The sequence below is a fragment of the Populus trichocarpa genome, chromosome 6, assembly GCF_000002775.5.
Source record: "Populus trichocarpa isolate Nisqually-1 chromosome 6, P.trichocarpa_v4.1, whole genome shotgun sequence".
Taxonomy (NCBI): domain Eukaryota; kingdom Viridiplantae; phylum Streptophyta; class Magnoliopsida; order Malpighiales; family Salicaceae; genus Populus; species Populus trichocarpa.
Genome location: NC_037290.2, coordinates 25,526,475 through 25,551,202, shown reverse-complemented (window position 1 = coordinate 25,551,202; position 24,728 = coordinate 25,526,475). Strand labels below are relative to the sequence as shown.

Genomic DNA, 24,728 nt, shown 5'->3' with positions numbered 1-24,728 from the left:
CAAAAGTTCAAAATCAATCAATTTTCTCTTAATTTTATCGCATATTATAACTTATAACTTAATGTTGCACCTCACATTTGTACCTAATTAAAATCAATCAAGAAAACTTAAGAGTTGTGGTTTATATATATATATATTAAAACTACTTTTGGTGTTAGAGTCAAATGCTGATGTTAAAAGGCAAAATCACTTGCATACAACAAAATTATTTATCAAAAAGAAAGATAAAAGTTGAAATAAGAATGGGTTTCGCTTATAAAAAGTACTACTAGCTAGTATTGGATTTTGATGCTTTGCTTTTGACGAGGAAAATGTCGATTAAATTTGATTATTGTAGGGTAATTTGCTTAGCTTTGTTACTTCGGAGAATCAATTGAGAATCTCCTTATAGTTGTGGACTTTATGTGTAAATTATTTATCAAATTGCAGTAATAAATACATAAAAAAATGAATTTGAGTCACTCATTATATAATTATAGTAAATCCAATCCATATTAATATTATTTATATTAATAAGATAATGTAAGAGATAGGATGGAGAGTTATATCATGACTCTTCACTATTAATAATGGGTAAAGTGGGTCAACTAAGATTAAATCTTGTCTCTGAATATATTATTTTAAAATTATCATTTACATTGATCTAATATATTTTAGAGTTAAATATTTTTTTTATAAGTACAACTTCAAGATCTGAATTTTAAAAAATAAAAAATAAAATATATTTTTTAACCACCATCCCAACCCCTTAAAATTGCTTTCAATTAATTTAAAGCATTGGATCAAGTGGTAAATGGACTCGTTTTTTATTTTATTATCCTGAGTTTAAATTTATAGGAAGATAGCAATGAAAAACTTGCCCGTGAACTCAACCGTCCAAAAGTTAACATAACATATTTAAAACAGCACCGAAAATTAAATGGCTTCATTTCAATACATAAAAAATGCTCGAGAGCATCAAACCATTGAAAAAAAATAAAATAATAACTTATACTTTATACTTAGGAAAGTGATAAAATATATTTAATTTATGGAGGTAATGGCTCTAGATGCGGCGAAAGCAGACTGCTGCAATGGATTCCAAGTGAGGAGGACAACGTGGCATACAGTGTCGAAGTTAGGGTCACGATGTCGTGCCGTTGAGGAACAGGATGCCTGCCTTCAAACGTTGGATTATGGCTGACATGAGCATTAATAGGAGCAATTTATCTGGGGAATTTTTTGTGAGAAATATATATTAAAGAATTGAGAACATTGCAAATATTTGACTGCTTAATTAGAGATTAGGCTTTGTTTAAAGATTTAAACGTTGAAGGTGAAAATGATTGTTGAAGCCAAGAGGTTGGATTGACACTTCTTTTGTCTTAATCAGTTTTTTGCCTCTTAAGTTTCTATTAAAATGATTGTTAGATATAGTAAGTGAATCAAGAACTACTAAATATATGATTATCAAATGTCATTAATTGAAGCAGACGAATTTTCGTTAACCATTATGATCTTGGTTTGTCCAGGGGATGCTAATGGCCTATCTACTGTTATCATGGCTTCAAGCATTTGTGCCTATACATCAGAGGAAGCTCTTCTAAATCATCCCTACTTCAATAGTAACTCCCCCCATAATCTATATAAAGTCACTGCAAGAAGTTTGGCTTCTTGCAAGCAGGTAAAACCTATGTTAAAGATGGCATCAGCCTCACATTCCCCACTTCCTAAATGTAACTCCTTTCTTCGTATCATCGTTATCACACAAAATCTATGTTTATTGATTGATTCACGCTCTTAAATTCAGGATATATTGTCCCTTATATTTATATATATTTACAGGAAAATTACAACCTCTAACTATCATAATCTAACAAGAATTTTAATTAACTAGTCTAGCATAAATCTTTTTTTTTTTTATCAAGGATTTCAAAGTACAGGAAGATTTTATCAAACAACAATGGCTTCAGGCTTGGCTTCAGGCAAACATTCCTCCCTAGAAGTAACACCTTTCATCGTATTGCTGCTTGATGAGAGCAGCTTACAAGTTCGTTAATTGAATTCTTTCCAGTATATGTCTAAATATGGTTTGTGAAGAAAAGGATCTTCTTGCAATTGTTACTTTGGGTCTGTATTTGATAGTTTTGACCAATCTGTTTTTCACTTGTTATGCCATCTACTCTTTTCTGATTTCATTTTTCCAAAGTTATTCGTAGCTAGATGTTAAGACTTGATCATATGCTGAGCGTTTTTGCAGGATTTTCAAGGCGGGCTAGCTCATCGATCGGTTCCCTCTCTAAAGAGAATTCTTTGAGAGCACTTAATAGCCAGATGTTGATTCTGTGAATGTGTTCCCACTGTCTTAATGTATGATCTTTTTTTTAGTCAGTTTTGTTTTAAAAAGTTCGATTTCTACTCTAAAGTAAAGCTTCATCCCATGTATTTCCTTAAAATCTATCTCAACGACCCTAAATTGGGGCATAAATGCAAGTTTGAATAATTCAGATAAATGTAATTTGAGGAAAAAAATGGAGAAAACAATTTTTTTTGGTTTCAAGTCGAAGTCAGCAGGTTAAATATCAACTTTATAGTACTAATTCATCAAAAAAGTGCACTTCGCCACTGGAAAGAAAGAAATTTATGACCACTTCACTTGCGAATATATGAATCCGGTTTGATTTGAACTCAATTAAGTTGGTGCTGTCTAGATGTTGTTTTCTAATTTAAAAATATTAATTTAAAATTAAAAAAATAAAAATAAAATTCAAAATCATGTTTGTACCGCAATGTCAAGCAAGTTTTAATGGAGTTTATAATTCAACTTTTTTTTATTTTAACTTAAAATCTGAGTCGACCTCCAGGTGATAAAATTTAAATTAAATCAGTAGGCTGAACTGAGTTTAATACATGCAAAAAATACCAATTGCAAAGGAATATTATAGTTCAATTGCAAATACAAGTGCACTTTGTATGACAACTATCTCTTTCACATCAACTAATAAGAAAGAGTACTGCCTGCCATTATCCTCGACGAATTGTGTTTTTTTTTATTGAAAACATCATGTAATTGATGAGGAATCTAAATTAGAAAAAGAAAAAAAACTGTATACAGCTTGATTAATCTGCCATATTTTAACATCTCTTAGCTGCTTAATATAAGAAAAGAAAGGGGGGGGGGGGGGGGGAGCACTAATTAAACCCTACAGATTGCTGGTAACTCGAGAACCTTTCCTAATAAGCAAATCCTGAGAGACAGAAAGCTAGGAGCACACCCAAAATCCAAGACAGATTATACCTAAAATAAAGAGATGAAGCAACGCTAGGCTCTGAAGTCTGAGTTGATGGAGCAGGGCTCAAACTTGAAGTGGGTGAAGAAACCAGGATATCGATCTTTTGTCCTGCTTGGCAGTGACCAGGGTAGCCGCATATGAAGTAAAAGTGGCCAAGCTTTTCAAGAGTGACTGTATCGTAGCCGTTGGTGTAAGTAGCTATTGGGGACGTAGCATTGCATGCCTCGAAACCCTGTTGTGTAGCTTGCTTCACGTTGTGGAATTGGTTGTTGTAATTGAAAACGAGAGTATCACCGACGTGAAAATTCTTGCTGGCAGCCCATTCTTGGTAGTCAACCTGACCCATGCTTGTCCAACCAGCAGAGTCACCGACTTGGTAAACAGCAGCCATGGAAACTCCTCTAAAAAAGGCCATGAAAATTAGAAAGAAAATCACCATGCTTTTATCGAAAGCCATGGTTGAAAGACGGTGCTAAGTGGTTGTGAGAAAGCTAAAGCTGCTAAACGAAGAGATAGCAGTGAGAGAGGTGTTTATAATTTTCTTGTGATCTAATCCCGGTATATATATTGTGATCAAATCCTGATGGAGGAAGGATATATTTTCTGATTTATGTAAAATCCGAATTACTAAAGGAGAAACATCGGAGAAATAGGCAAGGAATCCACTTCTTGTTGGAATTGTAACATGAAGCTAATATAGTTTGAGCCCAGCTGGGCCACAGAAGGTAGATAAAGCCAATCCTGAATCGGATCAAATTGATTTAAGTTTTCTTAAATTTGAAAAATTTTACAGTAGTTTAGAGGCAAGGGCAAATCTCAAAAACGTCCTCCAACTATAAGGGTAGTCTCAATTGAGTCTTCAAAGAATTTTATCTTAATTAGCTGCCCAAAGTTCCTGTAGATTCTCAATTGAGTCCCTTGATTCACGGTAACGAATTCCATCCAAATTGTTCGTTCTTTCATAAGAAAATAATATCATTTTGAATAAAACTTGATGCTTCCTATTAAAACCTTGTGAATACTTCTTTACACCTCTCTATTTGTTTTTATATATTTAAAATGTTTCTCTATTTTTTTAATTTTTATCTTAATAGAATTCTTATATGTTATAATTTCATCATCATCACATTCTTAATCAGTTTAATAATGCTGTTAAGAATTGACACGTGTAGTATTCCTATAGGAAAGAAACCAGGAAGGGGAGGCGAATTGAATGTTCAAGGCTCATCTCTGTCACTGAATGTCCTGTGTAAGTGTAATGAAATGAATAGTTTTTGTACACTCACTTGAACTTTGAGGCGAATTCATTGTTGCCCTTTAAGACACCAAGAGAAGCAAATAAGATTTTTAATAAAAGTGAATATAATTTTTGATACAACTGCATGTAGTGCACGCTTATTTTTTATTACAAGATTGGCCGACTAGCACTAGCCCAGATAGCAATTGTGTTCAAATTAAATCAAGAAGACATTTTTTTTTTTGACTTAATTTTGAATCCCTTTCTTAGTTATATTAGATTTTATTTAACTCCGAGTAAAGATACTGCAACCATTTCTAAATTGGAAAAATAAAGGGTATGTTCTTTAATTTTGCACAAAATCATGGTTGTCATATCTAGTTTAGAGTGTGTTTGGAAGAGTGGTAGCTTTTGTAATCGCGGTTGGTAAAAAGTACTTTTTTGAAAATCATTTTTTTGTGTGGTTTTGTTAAGTAAATATGTGTTTGGTTATTATTATGGTTACAATTAAAGTTGTTTAAAAAGCACTTGATATATGTTTGGTTAAGTAACTTTTGTAAGTGCTTCTATTAGTAAAATTACCTAGAAGGACATGTGTAAATTTTGTGAAGTTGTGAGTCAAATTTGTTAGGAAATTCTTTGAATACATACAAAAATGGTTTGAATAATTTGTTAGGAAATGTGTTTGGTACTTGTCTGTTATGCAGTTTAGAACAGTCTAATCCAAGACATCAGGGCCGCGACTTTATCAAATGGACCGAAGCATATTTGTAGCATAACAAACAAATTAGTACATGCTAATAATAGAGGAACTTCAGATCAAGCAATGACGAACAAGATTGAGCAGGGTTTTGCAACAAAAAGCTGTTGGGTTAGTAGATCAGCCAAGAAGAAAAATAGATCGCGAAGGCTAAACACATGGTGGTGACATATCCAAGTTCATCGTTAAATAGTATAGAAGACCAACACTTGTACTACATGAAAAAAGCAAACAAGAATTGAAGGAATGAACTTACCACGTTTCTGGCGAAGCTCGGGGTGGGTGTGGCTGGTAATCGCATTCGTGTGCCATGGGGTAGCTTCTATACACCAGATATTAATTGGGTTTCTCGATCTGTAAAGAAGGAAACTGAAATAACGAAGGGTGAAGGCTCGCAGATGAGGAGGTTAATGGTGAAGAAATCAACAAAAGCTTTGAGAAACTGGTTACAGATCAAAATTGATTTGTTTGGGAGGACAATTTTGTCCAATAAATGCAACGGTATTAAGCTATCTTAATTGTAATGTTTGGATATATAAAATTATCAGCTTTTCACGTGAAAAGCTGATAATTTTTACTTTTCCTTAACCTGTGGTCACACCACTATTTTCATGTGGGGTCCACAACTTTAGCTAAATGTAAACCTCTTACCAAACAATATAATCACTGCGTTTGGGGAAGTCACAGAAGCTACCACTCTCCCAAACACCCTCTTAATTAGGAAATGACCTTCAGAAAAACTTGGGTCACAAAAACATTAGGTTAACTTGTGAATTAATGGGTTAACTTTGATCCATTTTAGCTTTGTTTTTTTCTTGTTAAAAATTTTTAATTGGAATTCAACTGATGAGGTTTGAATTGAGTTGTATTAATGAATTATTAAATATCTCACTAGATTAATTGAGTTTTATCTAGCTAATATTTTTTTTATTTAACTTTAAAACCAATATAAATTAGATTTTGAATCATGAATTGCTTGATCTAACTTGATAGAATAGATATGGAATGAATAAATTTAACAACTATATATAAAAATATAACTTGATAGAATATTCGAGTAGACATAGATTAGACCGACTTTAATAATTATATATAAATGCGAATTGCCAAGGGGGTTGTAGTTCTAACAAATGCAAATATATTCAAGTGCACTTTGTCATGGAAAGAAAGAAATCAAAAGACCTTCATGCTTCATATGACAAAACTATATTTTCACATCAACTAATGAGAAAGAGTTCTGCCAGCCATTATCCTGCAGGACGACTTGTATTTGTTATTGAAAACATCATGTATTGATGAGGAATCTAAATTAGAAAAAGAAAAAAAAAAATGTATACAGCTAGATTAATCTGCCATATATATTTTAATCATCTCTTACCTGCTTAATATGAGAAAAAGAAAAGGAAAAAAAAAGAAGCACTAATTAAACGTTTAATTAGGGTTAACCCTACGGATCGGTAACCCGAGAACCTTCCTAATAAGCAAATCCTGAGAGACAGAACGCTAGAAGCACACCCAAAGTCCAACACACATTATAACTAAAATAAAGAGACGAAGCAGCGCTAGGTTCTGTGGTCTGATCAGTTGATGGCGAAGGGCTCAAACTTGAAGTGGGTGAAGAAACCAGGATATCGATCTGTTGTCCTGCTTGGCAGTGACCAGGGTAGCCACATATGAAGTAGAAGTGGCCAAGCTTTTCAAGAGTGACTGTATCGTAGCCATTGGTGTAAGTAGCTATTGGGGACGTAGCATTGCATGCCTCGAAAGCCTGTTGTGTAACTTGCTTCACGTTGTGGAACTGGCTGTTGTAATTGAAAACAAGAGTATCACCGACGTGAAAATTCTTGCTGGCAGCCCATTCTTGGTAGTCAACCTGACCCACGCTTGTCCAACCAGCGGAGTCGCCGACTTGGTAGACAGCAGCCATGGAAACTCCTCTACAAAAGGCCATGAAAATTAGAAAGAAAATCACCATGTTTTTATCGAAAGCCATAGTTGAAGGACGGTGCTGATTGGTTGTGAGAAAGCTAAGCGCTGCTAAACGAAGAGATAGCAGTGAGAGAGGTATCTATAATTTTCTTGTGATCTAATCCCGGTATATATATTGTGATCAAATCCTGATGGAGGAAGGATATATTTTCTGATTTATGTAAAATCCGAATTACTGAAGGAGAGACATCGGAGAAGGAGGCACGGAATCCACTTGTTATTAGGATTGCAACATGAAGCTAATATAGTTTGAGCCCAGCGGGCTGTAGAAGGTAGATAAAGCTGGTCCTGATTTCTGCTGAGTCACTCAATTTAGTCACAAACATATAAATTTTATCAATATAAACAATTTTTTTTTAAAAAAAAAAACTCATGAATTTAGTCGAATTCATACATGTTTTCTTAACTTTGAGACACTATACCATAGTTTAGAGTGTAGTAGATCCAATAGCAAATCTAAAAAATGTCCCCCAACTATAGGGCAGTCTCAATTGAGTCTTCAAGTATTTTGTCTTAATTAGCTCCCCAAAGTTCCTTTAAATTCTCAATCGAGTCCCTTCCTTCATTCACGATAATGAATTCCATCCAAGCTGTTCACTTCTTCATCAAAAAAGATAGCTCTTGGAAGAAAACTTGAAGCTCTCTGTTATAACCTTGTGAGTACTATAAGTTTAATGCTTTCCTATATCTTCTTACCTTTTCTTTTATATTTTAGAAGATCCCTCAGCTATTTTTTATTACAATACTATTAATGGACATTACATTTTATGCAACAGGTTTATTTTTTATTTATCTTAAATGGAAATTGTAGCTCGTTCTCTTGTTATTCGGAGCAAGATAGCTTCTATTTTTAAATGTTTTTTTTTAAAGCATGCTTGTTTTGAAAAATATTACATTAATGTTTTTAATATTTTTTTATGGTTTTAATATAGTAATATCACAAATAAAAATAATATTTTAATATATTTTGAAATAAAAAGTATTATTGAAAGATGACTATGCACCACAGTGACACCGCATTTTCTTTTCATATGAATCTATGGATATTGTTAGGTTTCAAGAAGAACATTGATTGACATTAAGCTGGTTCAATGGCATGGATGTACCCTTTCCCAAATTATGAGCTCGAGGACATTGGTGGACAAGACTTTGGGGTGGAGGGAGTATACAGTTTTCCATTTTAGCTTTAAACAGGACCACTGCTTTTTGCCAATCATGATATACTGTAGACTGTTACAGCTCTTGAATCTAGTCTCCAGGACTCTGCTGGTGTTGTAATCCAGCCACACATCATGTTCACCTGCTCAGATTAGGAGATTTAAAGGCCTCATAACAGGGCAGCGTGATGTTGCCCTGGAAGTCACCGCACTGAACTTTAATCTTGTTCATCTTTAATATCTTTTCGATTCAAGTCTCGTCCCACCTCTTCATTTAACTTGTGTTCCTTTCTTTCTAAGTTGTAATTTGATGGGGTCACATAGGAGTACTGCAACACCACTCTGCGTGTTTGAATCTCATTATTAGTGGTGATGGTACCTGCATGGCTTGAAGCTGACCTATTCCCCTGGATTATTTCCTTGCGTTTTCATGACCAAGGGAACAGATTTCTGTCTATTTTTTTGTGTTTCAAATGTTTCTCCCACGGCACCACTGTCTCTCCCTATTCTCTGAGTTCCAGCCCATCCCTATTCCTAGAAACTGATTTGAGTTTCCCAGGATGCTTCGTGTCTTAAAAGGTCCAGAGTTCTGTTTGATTTGATATGTTACAACTTGGATAGCCCGTGATCACTGTAAGGGAAGGGAAGCATGCGTTGATTCTGCTCAAACCAAAACAGAGCATGTCTAGCCTAAAATCATGGACAATATCCTGTCATTAATTCTGTCTTTGAAGCTGATTCTAAGTTTAAATTATATAGCTGTATAGCCTGTATATTGTAACAGTAGCATAGACTCAGCCCTGTCATTTACATGTTTTCTAAATTACACTCTCAATTACTTTGTATATAATATAGAACTTCTATCAATGAAAAATGTGTGGGAAATTTATTCATTGAAATCACAAGTAATACCTGCTCCTCTTATAATCACGACATCCTTATTTCACACACCAATCACTAGGCTGTGAATCTTGGTCCTGTGCGGACGTAAATGGGAAATTTAGCAAGTCGAGATCCGATTTTGAAGTTTGATGCGGGAAAAAATAATAATAAATCAATTTGAATAGTGTTAAGTTGGTGTGAAATTGGATTAGATTTCTGAAAGTCAACCAAATTACAAGAACCTGACTCAAATTACGCTCGAAGAACGGCTGATTGTGGGCTCCTTCACAGAATCAGCCTTATGCTTATCCAGGAAAATTTTATATTCTATCCTTGATACACCTGGAATTAAATCTCAGGGATAATTTATTTCACAAAACCCAATTATTGCAGAAGAAATCCCATTATTCATCTCTTACCATTGGCTCGCTCATGTGTCAACCCTCAAGACTTGGTCTAAACATCTTGGGTTTCACTAGTAGAGCTAGGTTCATCCATCTGTCAGCATGATCTACTGCGTGGACAATGTCTAGTTTATGCATTGCAGGCTGCCTTAAAAGTCAAGAGCTAGATAATGAAACTATGTGCACCTCCGTCGGATTATATACATCAAACAGAAGAATAAATGCTATATAATATTAAAAAATGGTAACAACTAAGAAATATATGGCTTCGTACCTGGCAAGAATATGGAGACTGGAATGTAAATTCCACGCAAATCTTGAATGATATTCGTTGTTCATAAGAATATATCACAGATATTCCTTCTCCACTGATCATCTCACTGGTATATATTCAACTTTTTAAGTTCATCACAACGTTCTCTTTCACCCCCTCTCTCTGCTTCCTTCTGTGCTGATTTGCATATAAATTTAGTAATGTTGTATAAAGTTGCTAGCCCGTCGGAGTATCTGGTGATAACCGGAGTTGGCATCTCAGACATAAAGCTTGCCAAAAAGGGATGGATCCTCCCCGGCCAGTCGTGTTCTGTCTTCGATGTTTCACCGGTCAACTACACCTTCGAAGTCCAAGCTATGAGTGCAGAGAAGCTCCCTTTTGTCCTTCCTGCTGTCTTCACTATTGGCCCTCGTGTAGATGATGAGCAAAGCCTCTTCAGATACGCGAAGCTAATATCTCCACACGACAAACTTTCTAACCATGTTAAAGAGCTTGTCCAGGGTATCATTGAAGGTGAAACTAGAGTCCTCGCTGCTTCCATGACCATGGAAGAGATTTTCAAAGGAACTAAAGACTTTAAACAGGAAGTGTTTGAGAAAGTTCAGCTTGAACTTAATCAGTTTGGATTGTTAATATATAATGCTAATGTTAAACAACTTGTCGATGTTCCTGGGCATGAGTACTTCTCTTACTTGGGTCAAAAGACTCAAATGGAGGCTGCAAATCAAGCTAGAATTGATGTAGCAGAGGCGAAAATGAAGGGAGAGATAGGATCAAAGCAAAGGGAAGGTCGGACACAACAAAATGCGGCGAAAATCGATGCAGAAACGAAGATAATAGCGACACAACGACAAGGAGATGGGAAGAAGGAGGAGATAAAGGTGAAGACTGAGGTTAAGATTTATGAGAACCATAGAGAAGCAGAGGTTGCAGAGGCCAACGCTGATTTGGCAAAGAAGAAGGCCGGATGGTCCATGGAGGCGCAGGTGGCAGAGGTGGAAGCAACAAAGGCTGTGTCACTGAGGGATGCTGAATTGCAAATGGAGGTGGAGAGAATGAATGCTTTGACTAGAACTGAGAAGCTTAAGGCTGAGTTTCTAAGCAAGGCTAGTGTGGAGTATGAAACCAAGGTAATTTTTGTCACCATATAATTTCTCAAAAGCTAATTTACCTTCAATTCGATTTAAGCTAAAAAAAAAAGGTAAAAAGTAAGTTCAGCAAACAATCATTTTGAATTGCTTCTAACCCAATTTGTTTTACATAAAAGGTTCAAGAAGCAAACTGGGAGCTGTATAGGAAACAGAAAGCAGCAGAAGCAATTCTCTACGAAAAGGAGAAAGAGGCTGATGCACAAAAAGCAATAGCAGATGCAACATTCTATTCCAGACAACAAGTTGCTGATGGAGAACTATATGCCAAGCAAAAGGAAGCTGAAGGGCTTGTAGCACTTGCACAAGCACAAGGAGTCTATCTACGCACCCTTCTAGACGCATTAGGCGGCAATTATGCTGCATTAAGAGATTACTTAATGATCAACAGCGGAATGTATCGAGAGATTGCTAAGATAAACTCAGACGCAGTTCAAGGGCTGCAGCCAAAAATCAGCATTTGGACTAATGGAAACAGCGGGGAGACAAACGATGGAGCTGGGGCAGGCAATGCAATGAAGGAGGTTGCTGGAGTTTATAAGATGCTACCACCATTGTTTCAGACTGTTCAAGAGCAAACTGGAATGCTGCCACCGGCATGGATGGGCTCATTAACCGACTCTAGCAACTCTAATGTGAAATGAACCGTGCTTGCGGCAGATTGGTGAGCTTGTGAATTTGTAACATGAACAAGCACTCAATTTCCTCTCCGACTACTTGTGTGAATGTGTATGCGTCTGTTTTTTTGTTGCGAATAATTTGGTTAATATTTTCTTATGTAATCAAATGAATGTAATTCTTATAATTCCTTTATTTCCTTTTCTATCAAGCCTGGTTTAAATGTAAACACAAAGGTATAAATAGGAAGGGGAGAAGATATTAAATTATGAAATTTTTGCACTTGGTAACCTTCATATTGTGAGGGTGCAGGAAAATGAGATAATGATTATTTTTTGAAATGTTTTTTATTTAAAAATACATTAAAATAATATTGTTTAAATTAAAATGATCTAAAAAAACATATAAAAAATAATTTTTTTTATAAAACAATATTTAAACCACATTCTCAAAACAGCAGTTAAACACATACACATTTGTAAGTGGTTAAAATAGTAACTATTCCAAGGTAAGGACAGAGTGATGCAAGACATTTATAATAACAGGTATTGTTCTGGTTAAAATTAACTTGAATTAATCTGCCTGCATGATTAGGACAACATTATTAGTCAATTGTCTTGACAGATAATTTGCCATAAAATTCTCAAAATCTTGTACTTTACTTTTGTTTTTCCAATTGCATCATTCAGAAATAAGAGCAATGGATCAAAGCAGGTAGTGTTCCATCGCGCCATTTTTAGAATTGCCCATATTATTATTTTCTTTTCCATGCGAGAAGAGAAGACTATCATCTGTTCAAAAGTATCAAACATATGGAAAAACGAACATGCCTGTAACAATAAATAATACATGACTCAAAACTAACCAGGTGCAGAAGAAGGCTAGTGTGACACAACATTCAGGAATACCCAAGCAATCGGATATGTATTGGAAGACACTGTAAGTTAGTGTACATCAGCCATTAGTGGCAGTCTGATCCGAATTTATTCGTGTAAGTAGGCATGCTTCTTTTTCGCAATTTAGTACCATCACCAGCCAGAATATTGCAGTTTCCTAACTTCCAACGATTACAGAGGCTTGCATGGGATTCAAATTGATGTAGAATACATGCTATTCTTCACAATCTTTTCACATATGGCACCCAAAAATATACTAAGGGCCAACTCGTATCAAGTAGCAAACCCATATTTCCTTGGCAGTTTTCAATCAGTCTCCTCTTTAGGATCCCCAATTTGGAATGTTTGAAGTAGCTTCATTCACCATTTTCACCAGAGTAACCTGCAATGTTATGCTTGCTTAAAAAACAAGAAATGGAGTTGACAACGGGACTCTGTTTTACACCCAAGCTCCAATCTCAGAGCTTAACAAATATTGATTGCTCTCCACTATAATAAGCAGGATTATCCATCGCAAAACCAAAATCCAATATATCTGAGGAAACTTTCAGAAATAGTGTCAAACTTCTTCTTTTTTCATTTTGTGGACAATCTGGCAAAGGGAAAGGAAGAGTCAATTCCATATTTTCTCCAGAGTCCTGTTCCCTTAAAGACTATGGCACTATGCCCAAATGGGTGAAGAGAACCTGGAATTTGTCTAAACTTGGTTACTATACCTACAGCTGACTGTTGTGTAAGCTTAATTTCAATACTAAAACAATTTACCATACATTTTTAAAAAGCCCATTTGACATTTTTAATCACATAGCAGTTTTGCCCCTCCTCTCAGGCCTTAAGGTGGCAATGCTACCTTGCCAGAAACTGACAGTAGCTCCTTAATCCAACACTAAATATGATGCTTGATGGGAATTATATTTTATTTTGCATGGGTATGCTCCCAGAAAGTTTCTGTTCACACCCAGGATCTTTGTTGCATAAATTACTCATGCTATACTTAATGGTAAAATGAGCAAAATCTAGAATTTTGGGCAGAATTAGATCCCCATGTAGAAATAAAAGAAAAATGAGTGAAAACTGAAAACAACAAGGGGCCAAAACGTTTGTTAAGACTTTTTGTGCATGGTTTTCATGCAGCCACAAGTTAGGACCATAAGGTGAGATGAAACATACCACACTATCTGGAACACCCGGTGGAGGCAAGGGAAGGTTTCTTGGGGGTGCAACATTATCATATGACCTTTTGTCAAACCTCCATTCTCCAATCTTTCCATAGGTTAATTTACCCTGCAAACAAAGAAATAAATCAAGAAGTCAGAAGTTGTTTCTCTTTATCTTTTCTTAATCCTTGAAGAGCATAGAGCATAAAACTGTATTGGTCTGTTAACAGTAGACTACCTTCATATCATAGTCACATCCATAAGTGTAATGAATGATGAACTTCTTGCCAATTTCTGTATCCCACGGAGGCTGTCAAAAGATGGAAAATGGGTAACTGCTAGTCTGCCAGTAAAAGGAAATCCATAAAATTTGAGATGTTGGAAAATGGAACATCATTATGATGTCAGAAAAGGAGAGATTTAGCAATGAACATGAAGTAGCTTAAGGAAATGTTCTACAATTTTTGAGACTACTGTATGACAAAGCATGGAAATGCTATTCAAATTAAACCTGAATCATGAAGTCCTTGTACAGGATGTTACCAACACCATGTAGAGCAGATGAAACAGCATAAGCATACCTGTATTTATCAAAGAACAAGGGAAAGAGAAAAGGTCAACTGCATACTGTAAGGTATTTACAAAAATAGAGTTAACCACAAAAATCTCACATTTCAAGCACCCAGCCAAAAGCTTTATCTGTTTCAGGATCCTTTTTCATTGCTAAGGAGATATTCATCCAAGTGGGAGCAATCTTCTTAAGAGATTCCTAACAAAGTTGCACAGACAATCAAGAAAAGGCCAACAACCAGAAGAATAATACATTGTCAGAAAGAACATATTAAAATACAAACCTTTCCAACAATGACAGGAGAATTTCCTATGGGGTCGATGGTTGTTATCGGTCCCTTATCCTCAGGGAAGTACTTTCGGAGGACAGATTCATACTTTTTAGGTTCAATGTAAAAGAAAGGAAATGCAGCTCCAAGGCCATCTTTAGATAGGTTTGGGATGGGCTTAACAATAATATGATCTGGCTCTGCCATCAGTATGTAACTGAGTAAAAAGTAAAATAGCGGAGATAAAGTCAAATTTATTGAAATAAAGATCAACTTGTCACTGAAGCTGGGAAATTTAGCATTTCATACTCTTCTTTTATGTCTGCTTTTTGAAGCCATTGCACAAATGCCCAAGGTCTGTTGAGAACTATATAGCCCTGAGATTGTAAGATTTGAGATGAGCAAATAATGGAAATTCAACCAATAAAAACACTGAAAACAAGGAAATTAATATGATCCATTTCTCCCAATTTTCCCTATTGAAGCATGAGAGGGAACGTCGTTCTGATTTCTTTTTTTGGCTGAACTAATTTTTCATTTCCAAAACGAAGAGAGCAGGTAGCCATCTGCTTCAAGCCAGAGTCTCTTCAGAATCAGCAACATCTACTATAACACTGTCAACCAATTTACATCAATAATGCACTAACTCCTTACACTATCAATCAATTTATATCTAAACAACAGAATGCCAGCGAGTCACTATGGCCTTATGAAGCTCCACCCTCTAATTTGAACTTCAAAATGAAGAGATGCACCAGACTTTTTCGCATCAAGGTTATCTCTCTATATTACCCATCACGTCTCTCCAAACAAGGTAGATACAAGCACACACCAACAAATCTCAGAAGAAAGTTGACTCAAAATTACTCATATGAATTCAAAAAATTCCCAAAATAAGTCAACGCAAAAGCCAAATTTTAGTCCTAGATCATGAAAATATCCGATGTTTAAAACTCTAACATACCTTCTTTGCCTAGGTTTCTTCAGCAACCAAGCAAGTACATAAGCAGTCTTAACCTTACCTAAGGGTTTCAAATCATCAATAGACTGTAATTTCTCAAAAACTTAACAATCTCAAATTCGGTTAACCAAGTTCAAAACTTTAACTAATTCTCAAAGTTAACTGCCTTTAGCGAGCTCTAAAAGTCAACCACATGAATCAAGAAACGAATACAAACCCAAATTTCAAAAGAAGAACAAAAACCTGATCCATCCCAGAAGGCAAAGGCTGTGCTATAAAAGTCGGGATTTCCTCCATAAACTTGTCAGGCTTTCCAGAATGCAAGATCCTAGTAAACCCACCCATTTCACTATTGGGTCCATCTTTATGCTTCTTGTACCAATAATACATCACCCTACACTGCCAAGTATTATACACAGAATCAGAAGCTGTCACAGCTGTATGAAACAGTCTCTTTTTACCAAAACTTGATCTTCCGAATGGCATCTTGATAATTGGGTCAACTAAAAGTGATGATCTTGATGATGGACCCGGTAGTTCTTGCTTAAGTGGTGCATTTGCTGATATAAGGATATTGTATGTTATAAGGGCTGCTGAGAAGGTTATAAGCAGTGAAAAGAAGAGATCCCCACAACCCATTTTTTGTTTCTCTCTCTAAAATCTCTCTCTAAAAACAATTTCTCTCTGTGTTGTATAGGTGTATATGGCTGCTGGAAATGGAGGGGGAGGAGGTGGTGGCTGCTAAAGAAAAGTCGTCATGGAGTTGTTGAGGCCTGAGAGAAGACGCTGTCGGGGTGAACTGTTACTGTTGTAGTGTTGTTATAGATTTTTTTTTTTAATCCGGACCAGACGACATGTCAGTTACTTTGAGTGATATGTCTTCTGTTACATCATCATTTGAGTGAACTTGGCTAAAGTGTTCACTCTCCTGTGAATATTTGAAAATTAATCTTTGTATTTTTATTTTATTTTATTTTATTTTTAAAAATTTATCTTTAATATTAATATATTAAAAAATAAAAAAATAATTTAAAATCAAATTTAAAAAAAAAATACAGATGGAGACAATACCTGATTCTAGGCCAAGGCCGTGCCTGAGCGGCGAGAAGGCCAAGAAGTATCGAAAGCCAAGAAAATAGCCGGCAATTGTGGTCCTCAAAAAATTACTATTTCCTGTTTATAAGAAAAAATAAAAATGAACGACAAAGATCGTAATTTTTTGGGAAACTCACCCCTTCAGGGGCCCATCCAGTTGTTTTCCATTTTGCGTTACAAGTATACATGATTTGGGAACTAATTTAGACAAAAATACGAGTAATTGGGTCAATTGTTTTATTTAAACGATATTTTTTTAAAAAAAATGTGTTTGAAAGTGTAGTTGTTATTGTTTTTTAAAGTGTTTTTTATTCAGAAATATATCAAAATAAATTATTTTTATTTTTTAAAAATTATTTTTGATATCAGCGTATTAAAATGATCTAAAAATACTAAAAATATATTAATTTAAATTAAAAAAATTAAAATTATTTTCAAAAACACTTTTAAAACGTAAAAACAAACAAGAACATTAATTATTTAATTAATCAAGTTACTAAAAAAAATAAGTGGAATCAAATTAATTTTATTGTATCAATATCTTAGTTTCTAAATTTTTATTTTTTTTTATTAATCATTAGACTAGGTTATATTTAATAATTATGTATAAATATCTGTCACTCTATGTTCATATTCTTCTATTCCATGTATTATGGTAATTTTTTTATTATAATTTAAAAAAATATATAAATTTTAATTTTTTCATAATTAAAGTTTCAAGAGAGAATCTTCATTATAACTTATATAATTAAATTCTTCATTCACATTTTTAATAAATTATTTTTCTTTTCAAATAAAAAAACCATTAATATCAGCAACAAATTTTTTGTTGCAGATAAATTAGCAATGAATTTTTCATTACTAATCAACAACAAAATTATCATTGCTTTTTCATTGCTGATCTATTAGCAATGGATTTTTTTGTTGATAAATCAACAATAATAAATCTGCATCTTATATTTTATATTGTTGATTTTGTTGCTGATTTTTAATTTTATTTGCAATGGATGAGATATTTACTAATTATTTAATTTTTAGTTGTGTGGGCAGTGTTAAATAATTTATCCAATAATTAATTCATGATCCACAACTAACGACCATTATGATATGCTAAAATTGAGTAATATTATTTTAAAAAATTATATATAAATAGATTTTAAAATGAATATAAATTACAGGATAATTTTAATCTATATTGAAATTATAATATAATAATTCACATTTTTCTTATAATCAAAATTATGTTTCAACAAATTACAAACTTTTATGTAAAATTCTTCATCATCGTCTTGTCACAAAACAGTCTTCCTTTGTTTTTTTTTATAGAACTTTCAATTTTTTTACACGGCCATTATCCAATGAAAAAGTAGCCAACAGGCTTTCTCTGTGTTTTTATTGGATGGTTTGAAATGTGATAATAATTTTTTAAAAAATATATTTTATATTAAAATAATATTTTTTATTTTTAAAAAAATATTTTTAACATAACATATAAAAAAAATAAAAAAAATCAATTTTTTTTTAATTTTTAAATCACGAAATCAATCCGCACCTAAAACTTACATCAATAAGACAATAACCCTCAAAGAACACAGTAAAGAAAAACAGAGAGCCTCTTTCTTTCCCTCTCTGTGTCATCATGTCATGTCACAGTTTACTTTCATTTACTCTTCTTCTGCTCACCTTTGTCTTCTTTACTTCTTCAACATCCATTCCCTTCTCTGCTCTACCCCCTGCTGGTATACTCTTTTAACTTTTCTGTTGAGCTCCACTGTTTCCTCAACATCTGTTTGGTTTCTGAGAAAATATAGGAAGAAAGAAGACTGGAGTATTATAGTTGTGCTTTAGTGTGCTCACTTTTTTACGTGACCCCACTAAAATGTGACTTAATTAATGCAAGTTTTCATTTTTCTTGGAAGCCTAAACTAACATATTTATCTTCGCAAAATCTTGTTTTGTTTTGTTTTTATGAATTTTCTCAGCTACCAAACAGAAAATTTTGAACTTTAACTTTACTTACTCAACGATGGTGTGTTTTAGAAGAAAAGAAAATGCATAAAGTTGTGTCATTTTGTGTTGATTTTGAAAAGCAGTAGCAAGGAGGGAAAATGAAGCTAAGTATGAAGTGGAGTTCTCATGGGGGGCAAGGAGGTCTGTGGTGGAGGCACCCATTAGTGAACCTGTCGAGGACTCACCAGTACTTGTGTTAGCTCCAAAGAGGACTTACAGAAAAGACCCTCTTAATGATTTCAAAAGATACACCGGAGGATGGAATATCAGTGATCGCCATTACTGGGCTGTAAGTTTATCAATGATCAAACCCCGGTAGAATCATACGGTCTCTCTTTGTTTTTATTTTTAGGTACTTCATTATGTGCTATTGTTGATGTTGCAGGGTTTCAGTCTTAATTACCTGTTTGCAAATGCTAGATTGGATCTTACATTTTTATCCAACATGTTGTCATGGCAATATGCTACGTGTGGGGAGAGAAGTAAATTTATTGAGTAATTATTAAAAAGTAATATAAATTATATTTTAAATTTTTTAAAAAAAATTTAAATTTTTGATGAGGAATTATTTTAAAGTATTAAATAATATTTTAAAATATAATTTATATTATTTTTTAATATATTTTTTTAAGTTAATTTTTTGGGTTTGGAATTTAGATAAGTATATATTATATTACATATTATATTATATTATTTTTTATTAAATAAATAAAAATAATAAGATTAGAACTCGTGACTGGTTAATAAGATATCATGTTAAAAAATTAATTTAACTCAAAAATTTAAATTATTAGATGAGATTTTAAGATATAATTTATATTATTCTCTACCGATGTCTTGTCTAGGCAAACGATTGAAGTTGCTCAAAATACAATAACAATATCAAACGTTTATGTACCTTCTAGCAAGTGATGAGAAGTTATTGGTGGATATTATGCTCAAGGAAAACAATTTAGAGTTATTGAGTGGACCTTCTGTATTGGGTTTTACTTATGTCGAACTAATCACATTCTAATTGCGTGTTTAGTCTAAATTTTCAGATTTCATTGAGAATTCTCTGGTAGTAACTGAAAGTTTTGTTTGAATGCAGTCTGTAGGTTTCACCGCAGCTCCTCTGTTTGCTATTGCTGCAATCTGGTTTCTGGTATTTGGGCTGTGCTTGCTGTGTGGTTGCCTTTGTCATTTCTGTTGCAAAAGGCAGAGCTATGGCTACTCTCGAACAGCTTATGCTATCTCCCTCGTTTTCCTCATTCTATTCAGCATATGTGCTATGTAGATGCTTCTCTCTATTTTACACAAACACAAACACGCACACACAGGCATGCATGCGCTGACACATGCATCAATCTTCTGTAGAGAAACTAATGTTGAATTCTTTGGCTACAGCGTTGGATGTGTTGTTCTATATGCTGCTCAGGAAAGATTTCACAAAAGCACAACAGAAACTTTGGAGTATGTTGTGAATCAAGCAGACACCACTGTCAATAAACTAAAGATTGTGTCAGATTTTATTGCTTCTGCCAAGCTAATCGGAGTTGATCAAGTTTTTCTACCTTCTAATGTCCAAACTGATATTGATCAGATTGGAATAAGAATTAATTCTTCTGCTAATGTCCTTGCTGACAAAACTGTGGATAATTCGGATGACATACGTGATCTCTTGGATTCTGTGTAAGTTGAAGGATACGGCTTATTGCATCTGATTAAGTACTTGGTCTTTTTGATCATTTCATGAGCATGTTGGTGTTCATGCAGGAGAATGGCTCTAATCACTGCTGCTGCCATTATGCTTCTCCTGACATTTCTTGGATTCTGTAAGCTTCCCTTTTTGTTTCCTTGATAAGAGAAACTCTGAATAAATCCAATGTTTGAAAACTTCTTCGAAGCATATGTAATAATGTTGAGTTTTTGTGTTCCAGTATTTTCAATTTTTGGCATGCAGTTCCTGGTGTACATGTAAGTGATATTCTATCTTTTACTGCCTTTAATTCTTACCTGTTCTCGAGTGATGTGACCTCATAAAATTGCTGCAGCCTTGTCATTGTTGGATGGATTATTGTTGCTGGAACTTTCATTTTTTGCGGCACATTCCTTCTTCTCCATAAGTAAGTTAATTACTGCTGATCATAGTTGTTAACCTGACCTGGCAACCTCATTGGCCCAGAGTCTAGCATGAGCAGGTTTCCTTTCAAACCGTTTTAGATATTGATCCGGTTAAATCTAGATGACTTGGAGGGTCAATCCATGACTTGATTGACTTGGTCCAACCTGAGACACGGCCAGGTCAGCTCCAGTGAATATTTTATTAATTTTTGTCCAAAATGACTTCATTTTGGGATTGATCTGGATTGAGTTCACGATCCTCATGTTGACCCAAGCCTGAATTAACATCCTGCTTGGTATTATTTGTAAGGAGAAGATTAATCTGTAGTTACTATCAACAATTTTTCCAAAAGTTGAATCTGGCCTGCCATTTGAAACTTAAATATTCTCTTAGTCTAAAATATTTCTAATGATTATGTTTGAAACAAGGATCAAACTCTTTCACCACATTGGATAGCACACCACACTTAATATTCATCTTTTTTTTTTTCCAGCTTCTCCAAAATGATTCACCTATGTATTGTTCTCAGTAATTCCTTTTCCTCTACTGTTTTGTTTCCCTTCACCTACTTCTATGGCTGCTTTGGCTAACTGTTAAAGCCTCTTCACTGTGCTCACTTCAACTGGAAGCATCCTTTATAGGATGCGATCAGTCTATGGATCCCTCATAGACTCAAAGTTAAAGGATCTTAAAGGGTGTATCATCTGAAAATTGCAAGCCTCATGGATTAATGGAATGGTGTCACATTATGACACGGATATAGCCTTGAAAATGGACATTGTTGGAGTGATGGGGTGTTGTGATGCCAATTACACTGCCTTTTCTACGAGTACTGTCAAGGGCTCAGGAGTTCTCTTGTCTCATAATATCGTTTGGTTACAATCTTGGACAAAAGAGACATAGACAATGGAGACATGTTCTCTTGTTTCAAATTTATTTTATGTTTTTGTGAACTTCAACCAGACATATTTTTATCAAAGTTATCTGGGATGCTAACCAAACACGGCCATACCCTTGTAATCATTGCCGAGCTAGTACTTGAGAGAAAATGGATGTATTCCTATTAGATTTCTTTTTTCCTTTTTTATTGCTTCATTACTCTTACAAATTCATGGTAAGCCTCTTTCCCTAATTTGTTATTTCTGATCCCCGCACCAATTTACAATGATTCTTTCTTTGACATGCTAGTGTGGCTGGAGATACTTGTGCCGCTATGGATCATTGGGTGCACAGCCCCACTGCTCATACAGCTTTAGATGATATACTTCCCTGTGTGGACAAAGCAACTACGCAAGACACCTTGTTAAAGAGCAAGGAAATCACTACCCAACTTGTTGAAGTGGTCAACCAGGTCATCACCAATGTTTCTAATCTTAACTTCTCCCCCAACTTTAAGCCAGTGTACATCAACCAATCTGGTCCGTTGGTACCAATACTATGCAACCCATTTTATGCCAACTTGACGATCCGGCCATGCAGTGCTGGTGAGGTGGACTTGACCAATGCAACACAGGTAATCGATAGAAGCTAGAAACGATTGAAGTTTAAAGATGCATGTATACTAAAGGAAGCATTACGAGGCTATAAAGTAAAAGCAGGATTCAATGACATTTGACGATTTGGGATAGAAAGCAAAGCAGTGAACTCTTGTCAGCCCTTTCCTTCGGCCTAAAAGTTTCCTTCATAACATTACATTTGCAAGGAAACTGAAGAGTTTCACAAACTCTCGTGCGAAAAAATTGAAGAGATATTCAACATTTTCATTTAACTTGTCCAGGTATGGAGTAGCTACGTGTGTCAGGTTTCACCGACTGGGATATGTACCACAACAGGACGTTTGACCCCTACATTCTACAGCCAGATGTCAGCCGCAGTAAACGTGAGCTATGGTTTGAACAATTATGCTCCTTTCCTGGTTGACTTAGGAGACTGCACTTTTGCAAAGGAAACATTCGAAGACATATGTAGGGATCATTGTCCAAGTCTCAGGAGATACAGTAGATGGATATACATTGGTTTGGTAATGGTCTCTACTGCAGTTATGCTTTCTCTAATCTTCTGGGTCATATATGGCAGAGAAAGGCGGCACCGTGTGTATTCCAAGCAGCTAGTATCTGAATCAGCACAAGGTCCAGAAAGGGAAAAAAATTCCTGAAAAAACAGAGCACTTCATCATATTATTGGCATTTGGTTGAAGAGGTTTATTCTGCTTCATTTTGATTTGCTGTTTTGTACATGTGCATGGTAGTTTTTCGAATTTTTCTCCAAGTTATGATGAAATTATTGCTCAAGTGTAAAACTTCCAACAACATATGCTTTAAGCCTGGTTGTGACATTGTTTCCGTCTTTAAAAGGAGAGTAAGGAAAAGAAATTAACAGCGAATGATGATGCATTTCCTCTCATGTTCGTCAAATTTGCAATGTGAGGAAACCATTTACTTGTTTTGAAACTATAGTTCTGATACCTGATTTGAAAGTCGATCCGGTTCAAGACTTGATTGATAATTTAGTATTTTAAGATATTAAAAAATAAAAGATGTTCACCCGTGCCAATCTGGAGGCATGTATGGAGTCTTCTAATGGCTAAAAAAGAGCTAACCACTGTTTCATTCAATGTGGCTGGTGGTGGTGAAGCCGATGGGATGGCGCGTGTGGTACGATTCATAATGGTTTGACGGCCATAAAGTTTTTTTCTCCTCCTCCTTTATTATCTCTTCTAGGCCTTAATATCTGTATCCAGGCTTAAAATATTTAATTTTATCCTCGAATTCATATTTATTTCAAATTTAATTTTTATTTTTTTATTTTTATTTGTTTTGATTTTAATACTTCTTGAAGTTTATTGTTTTTTTAATTTTATATAATATTTAATTTCATTTGATTTTTGTATTCAATTTTGTTCTTGTTTTTTTGGTTATTATTTTTTATCCTATGTTAGAATTTGTTTTCAATTTTGTTTTTAAAAATTTTAGTTTATTTAATTTTATATCCAATTTTGGTTCTTATTTTTTTAATTTTTAATTTTTAATTTTATCATTTCCTTTATTTATTTTGATTTTCAATTTAATCCCTAATTATTTTCAATCACTTATTTTTTATAGAAGATTTGACCCTTGTTGTTTTTATTTTTAATTTTCATAACTAGGAATCTTGCTTCGTTAATTTAAAACGTGTCGGCTCGAGGTATTTTTCATTGTTTTTTTAATTTATTTAACTTTTGTCTTCTTTTCTAGTTATTTTTTTAATTTATTTTCTTAATCCAGATCTCATATCGTACTTGGTAGGCTAGTAGAGTTAATTCGGGTTGACTTGAATTTTTTTTTAATATTTTTTTTATTTTATCATTTGACATTAATCTAGATTGATTTTATCATTGTGGGGATATTTTAATATATTTTTTAAAAATATTAATCTAGCCCACAAATTAATTTTATTATCGTCAGAACATCTTAATTTAATTTTAAAAAAACTTTGATTTGGCCCGCGGCACACACGAGTACCATTTTAGTACAATCTAGGCTTGGATAGCCAATCTGCTCTCATTCATCTGGGTCGATTCGATCATCTAATAACTTTTTTTTTTTTTAAGTCAGTCTTTGAAATTGGGTACGACAACCATATGATATGATGGAATATGTATTCCAAAAGAGAAGCAGCTTCTTACAAATGTGACCTTTGCATGGCTAATGGGACGGAGTTCTGGAAGTGGAGAACTATTCTCTTTAATATATTTCAAATAAAAAACATTTTTAAAAAATACTTTACACTATAAATTCAAACACATAATAAGTAAGCCGCCATGGTTTGAATCTTCCACTTGATTTGCCAACTTTTTATTTGATTAAATTTCATTACCACAAGGTGAGTTCAAGAAACATGGTGAAGCTAATAATAATAATAATGTTTTTTTTTTAATTTAAAGTTT

The 24,728-nt window shown here is 34.2% G+C and overlaps 4 protein-coding genes across 6 annotated transcripts; 2 read left to right on the top strand and 2 right to left on the bottom strand.

Annotated features, from left to right (window-relative positions):
- Positions 1-3,164: 3,164 nt before the first annotated feature.
- On the bottom strand, positions 3,165-7,264 carry LOC7489130 (blue copper protein). The gene is made up of 2 exons (XM_002308649.4): positions 6,753-7,264; positions 3,165-3,744 (listed from the first exon to the last, which is right to left on the bottom strand). Exons 1-2 carry the CDS (start codon positions 7,260-7,262, stop codon positions 3,214-3,216), a joined length of 1,041 nt encoding a protein of 346 aa, XP_002308685.4. The 5' UTR covers positions 7,263-7,264; the 3' UTR covers positions 3,165-3,213.
- A 2,710-nt stretch (positions 7,265-9,974) lies between these two features.
- Positions 9,975-12,015, top strand: LOC7489129 (flotillin-like protein 4). The gene is made up of 2 exons (XM_002309614.4): positions 9,975-11,105; positions 11,243-12,015. The coding sequence occupies exons 1-2, from the start codon at positions 10,176-10,178 to the stop codon at positions 11,765-11,767; spliced, it is 1,455 nt and encodes a 484-aa protein (XP_002309650.1). The 5' UTR covers positions 9,975-10,175; the 3' UTR covers positions 11,768-12,015.
- Positions 12,016-12,474: 459 nt separating this feature from the next.
- On the bottom strand, positions 12,475-16,413 carry LOC7468660 (hydroxyproline O-arabinosyltransferase 1). The gene is made up of 8 exons (XM_002308647.4): positions 15,838-16,413; positions 14,943-15,010; positions 14,649-14,850; positions 14,466-14,563; positions 14,306-14,375; positions 14,033-14,104; positions 13,808-13,921; positions 12,475-13,019 (listed from the first exon to the last, which is right to left on the bottom strand). Exons 1-8 carry the CDS (start codon positions 16,231-16,233, stop codon positions 12,960-12,962), a joined length of 1,080 nt encoding a protein of 359 aa, XP_002308683.1. The 5' UTR covers positions 16,234-16,413; the 3' UTR covers positions 12,475-12,959.
- A 1,851-nt stretch (positions 16,414-18,264) lies between these two features.
- Positions 18,265-23,186, top strand: LOC18100696 (uncharacterized). Of its 3 annotated transcripts, none has more exons than XM_006382029.3 (9): positions 18,265-18,428; positions 18,783-18,988; positions 19,790-19,971; positions 20,086-20,370; positions 20,455-20,513; positions 20,619-20,655; positions 20,733-20,804; positions 21,992-22,316; positions 22,581-23,186. In XM_006382029.3, the coding sequence occupies exons 1-9, from the start codon at positions 18,329-18,331 to the stop codon at positions 22,956-22,958; spliced, it is 1,644 nt and encodes a 547-aa protein (XP_006382091.2). In that variant the 5' UTR covers positions 18,265-18,328; the 3' UTR covers positions 22,959-23,186. The 3 variants fall into 3 exon arrangements, with proteins under 3 accessions (XP_006382091.2, XP_024459067.2, XP_024459068.1); XM_024603299.2 differs by having other exon boundaries at positions 18,269-18,428; positions 18,780-18,988; XM_024603300.2 differs by lacking the exon at positions 20,733-20,804 and having other exon boundaries at positions 18,269-18,428; positions 18,780-18,988.
- Positions 23,187-24,728: the final 1,542 nt, after the last annotated feature.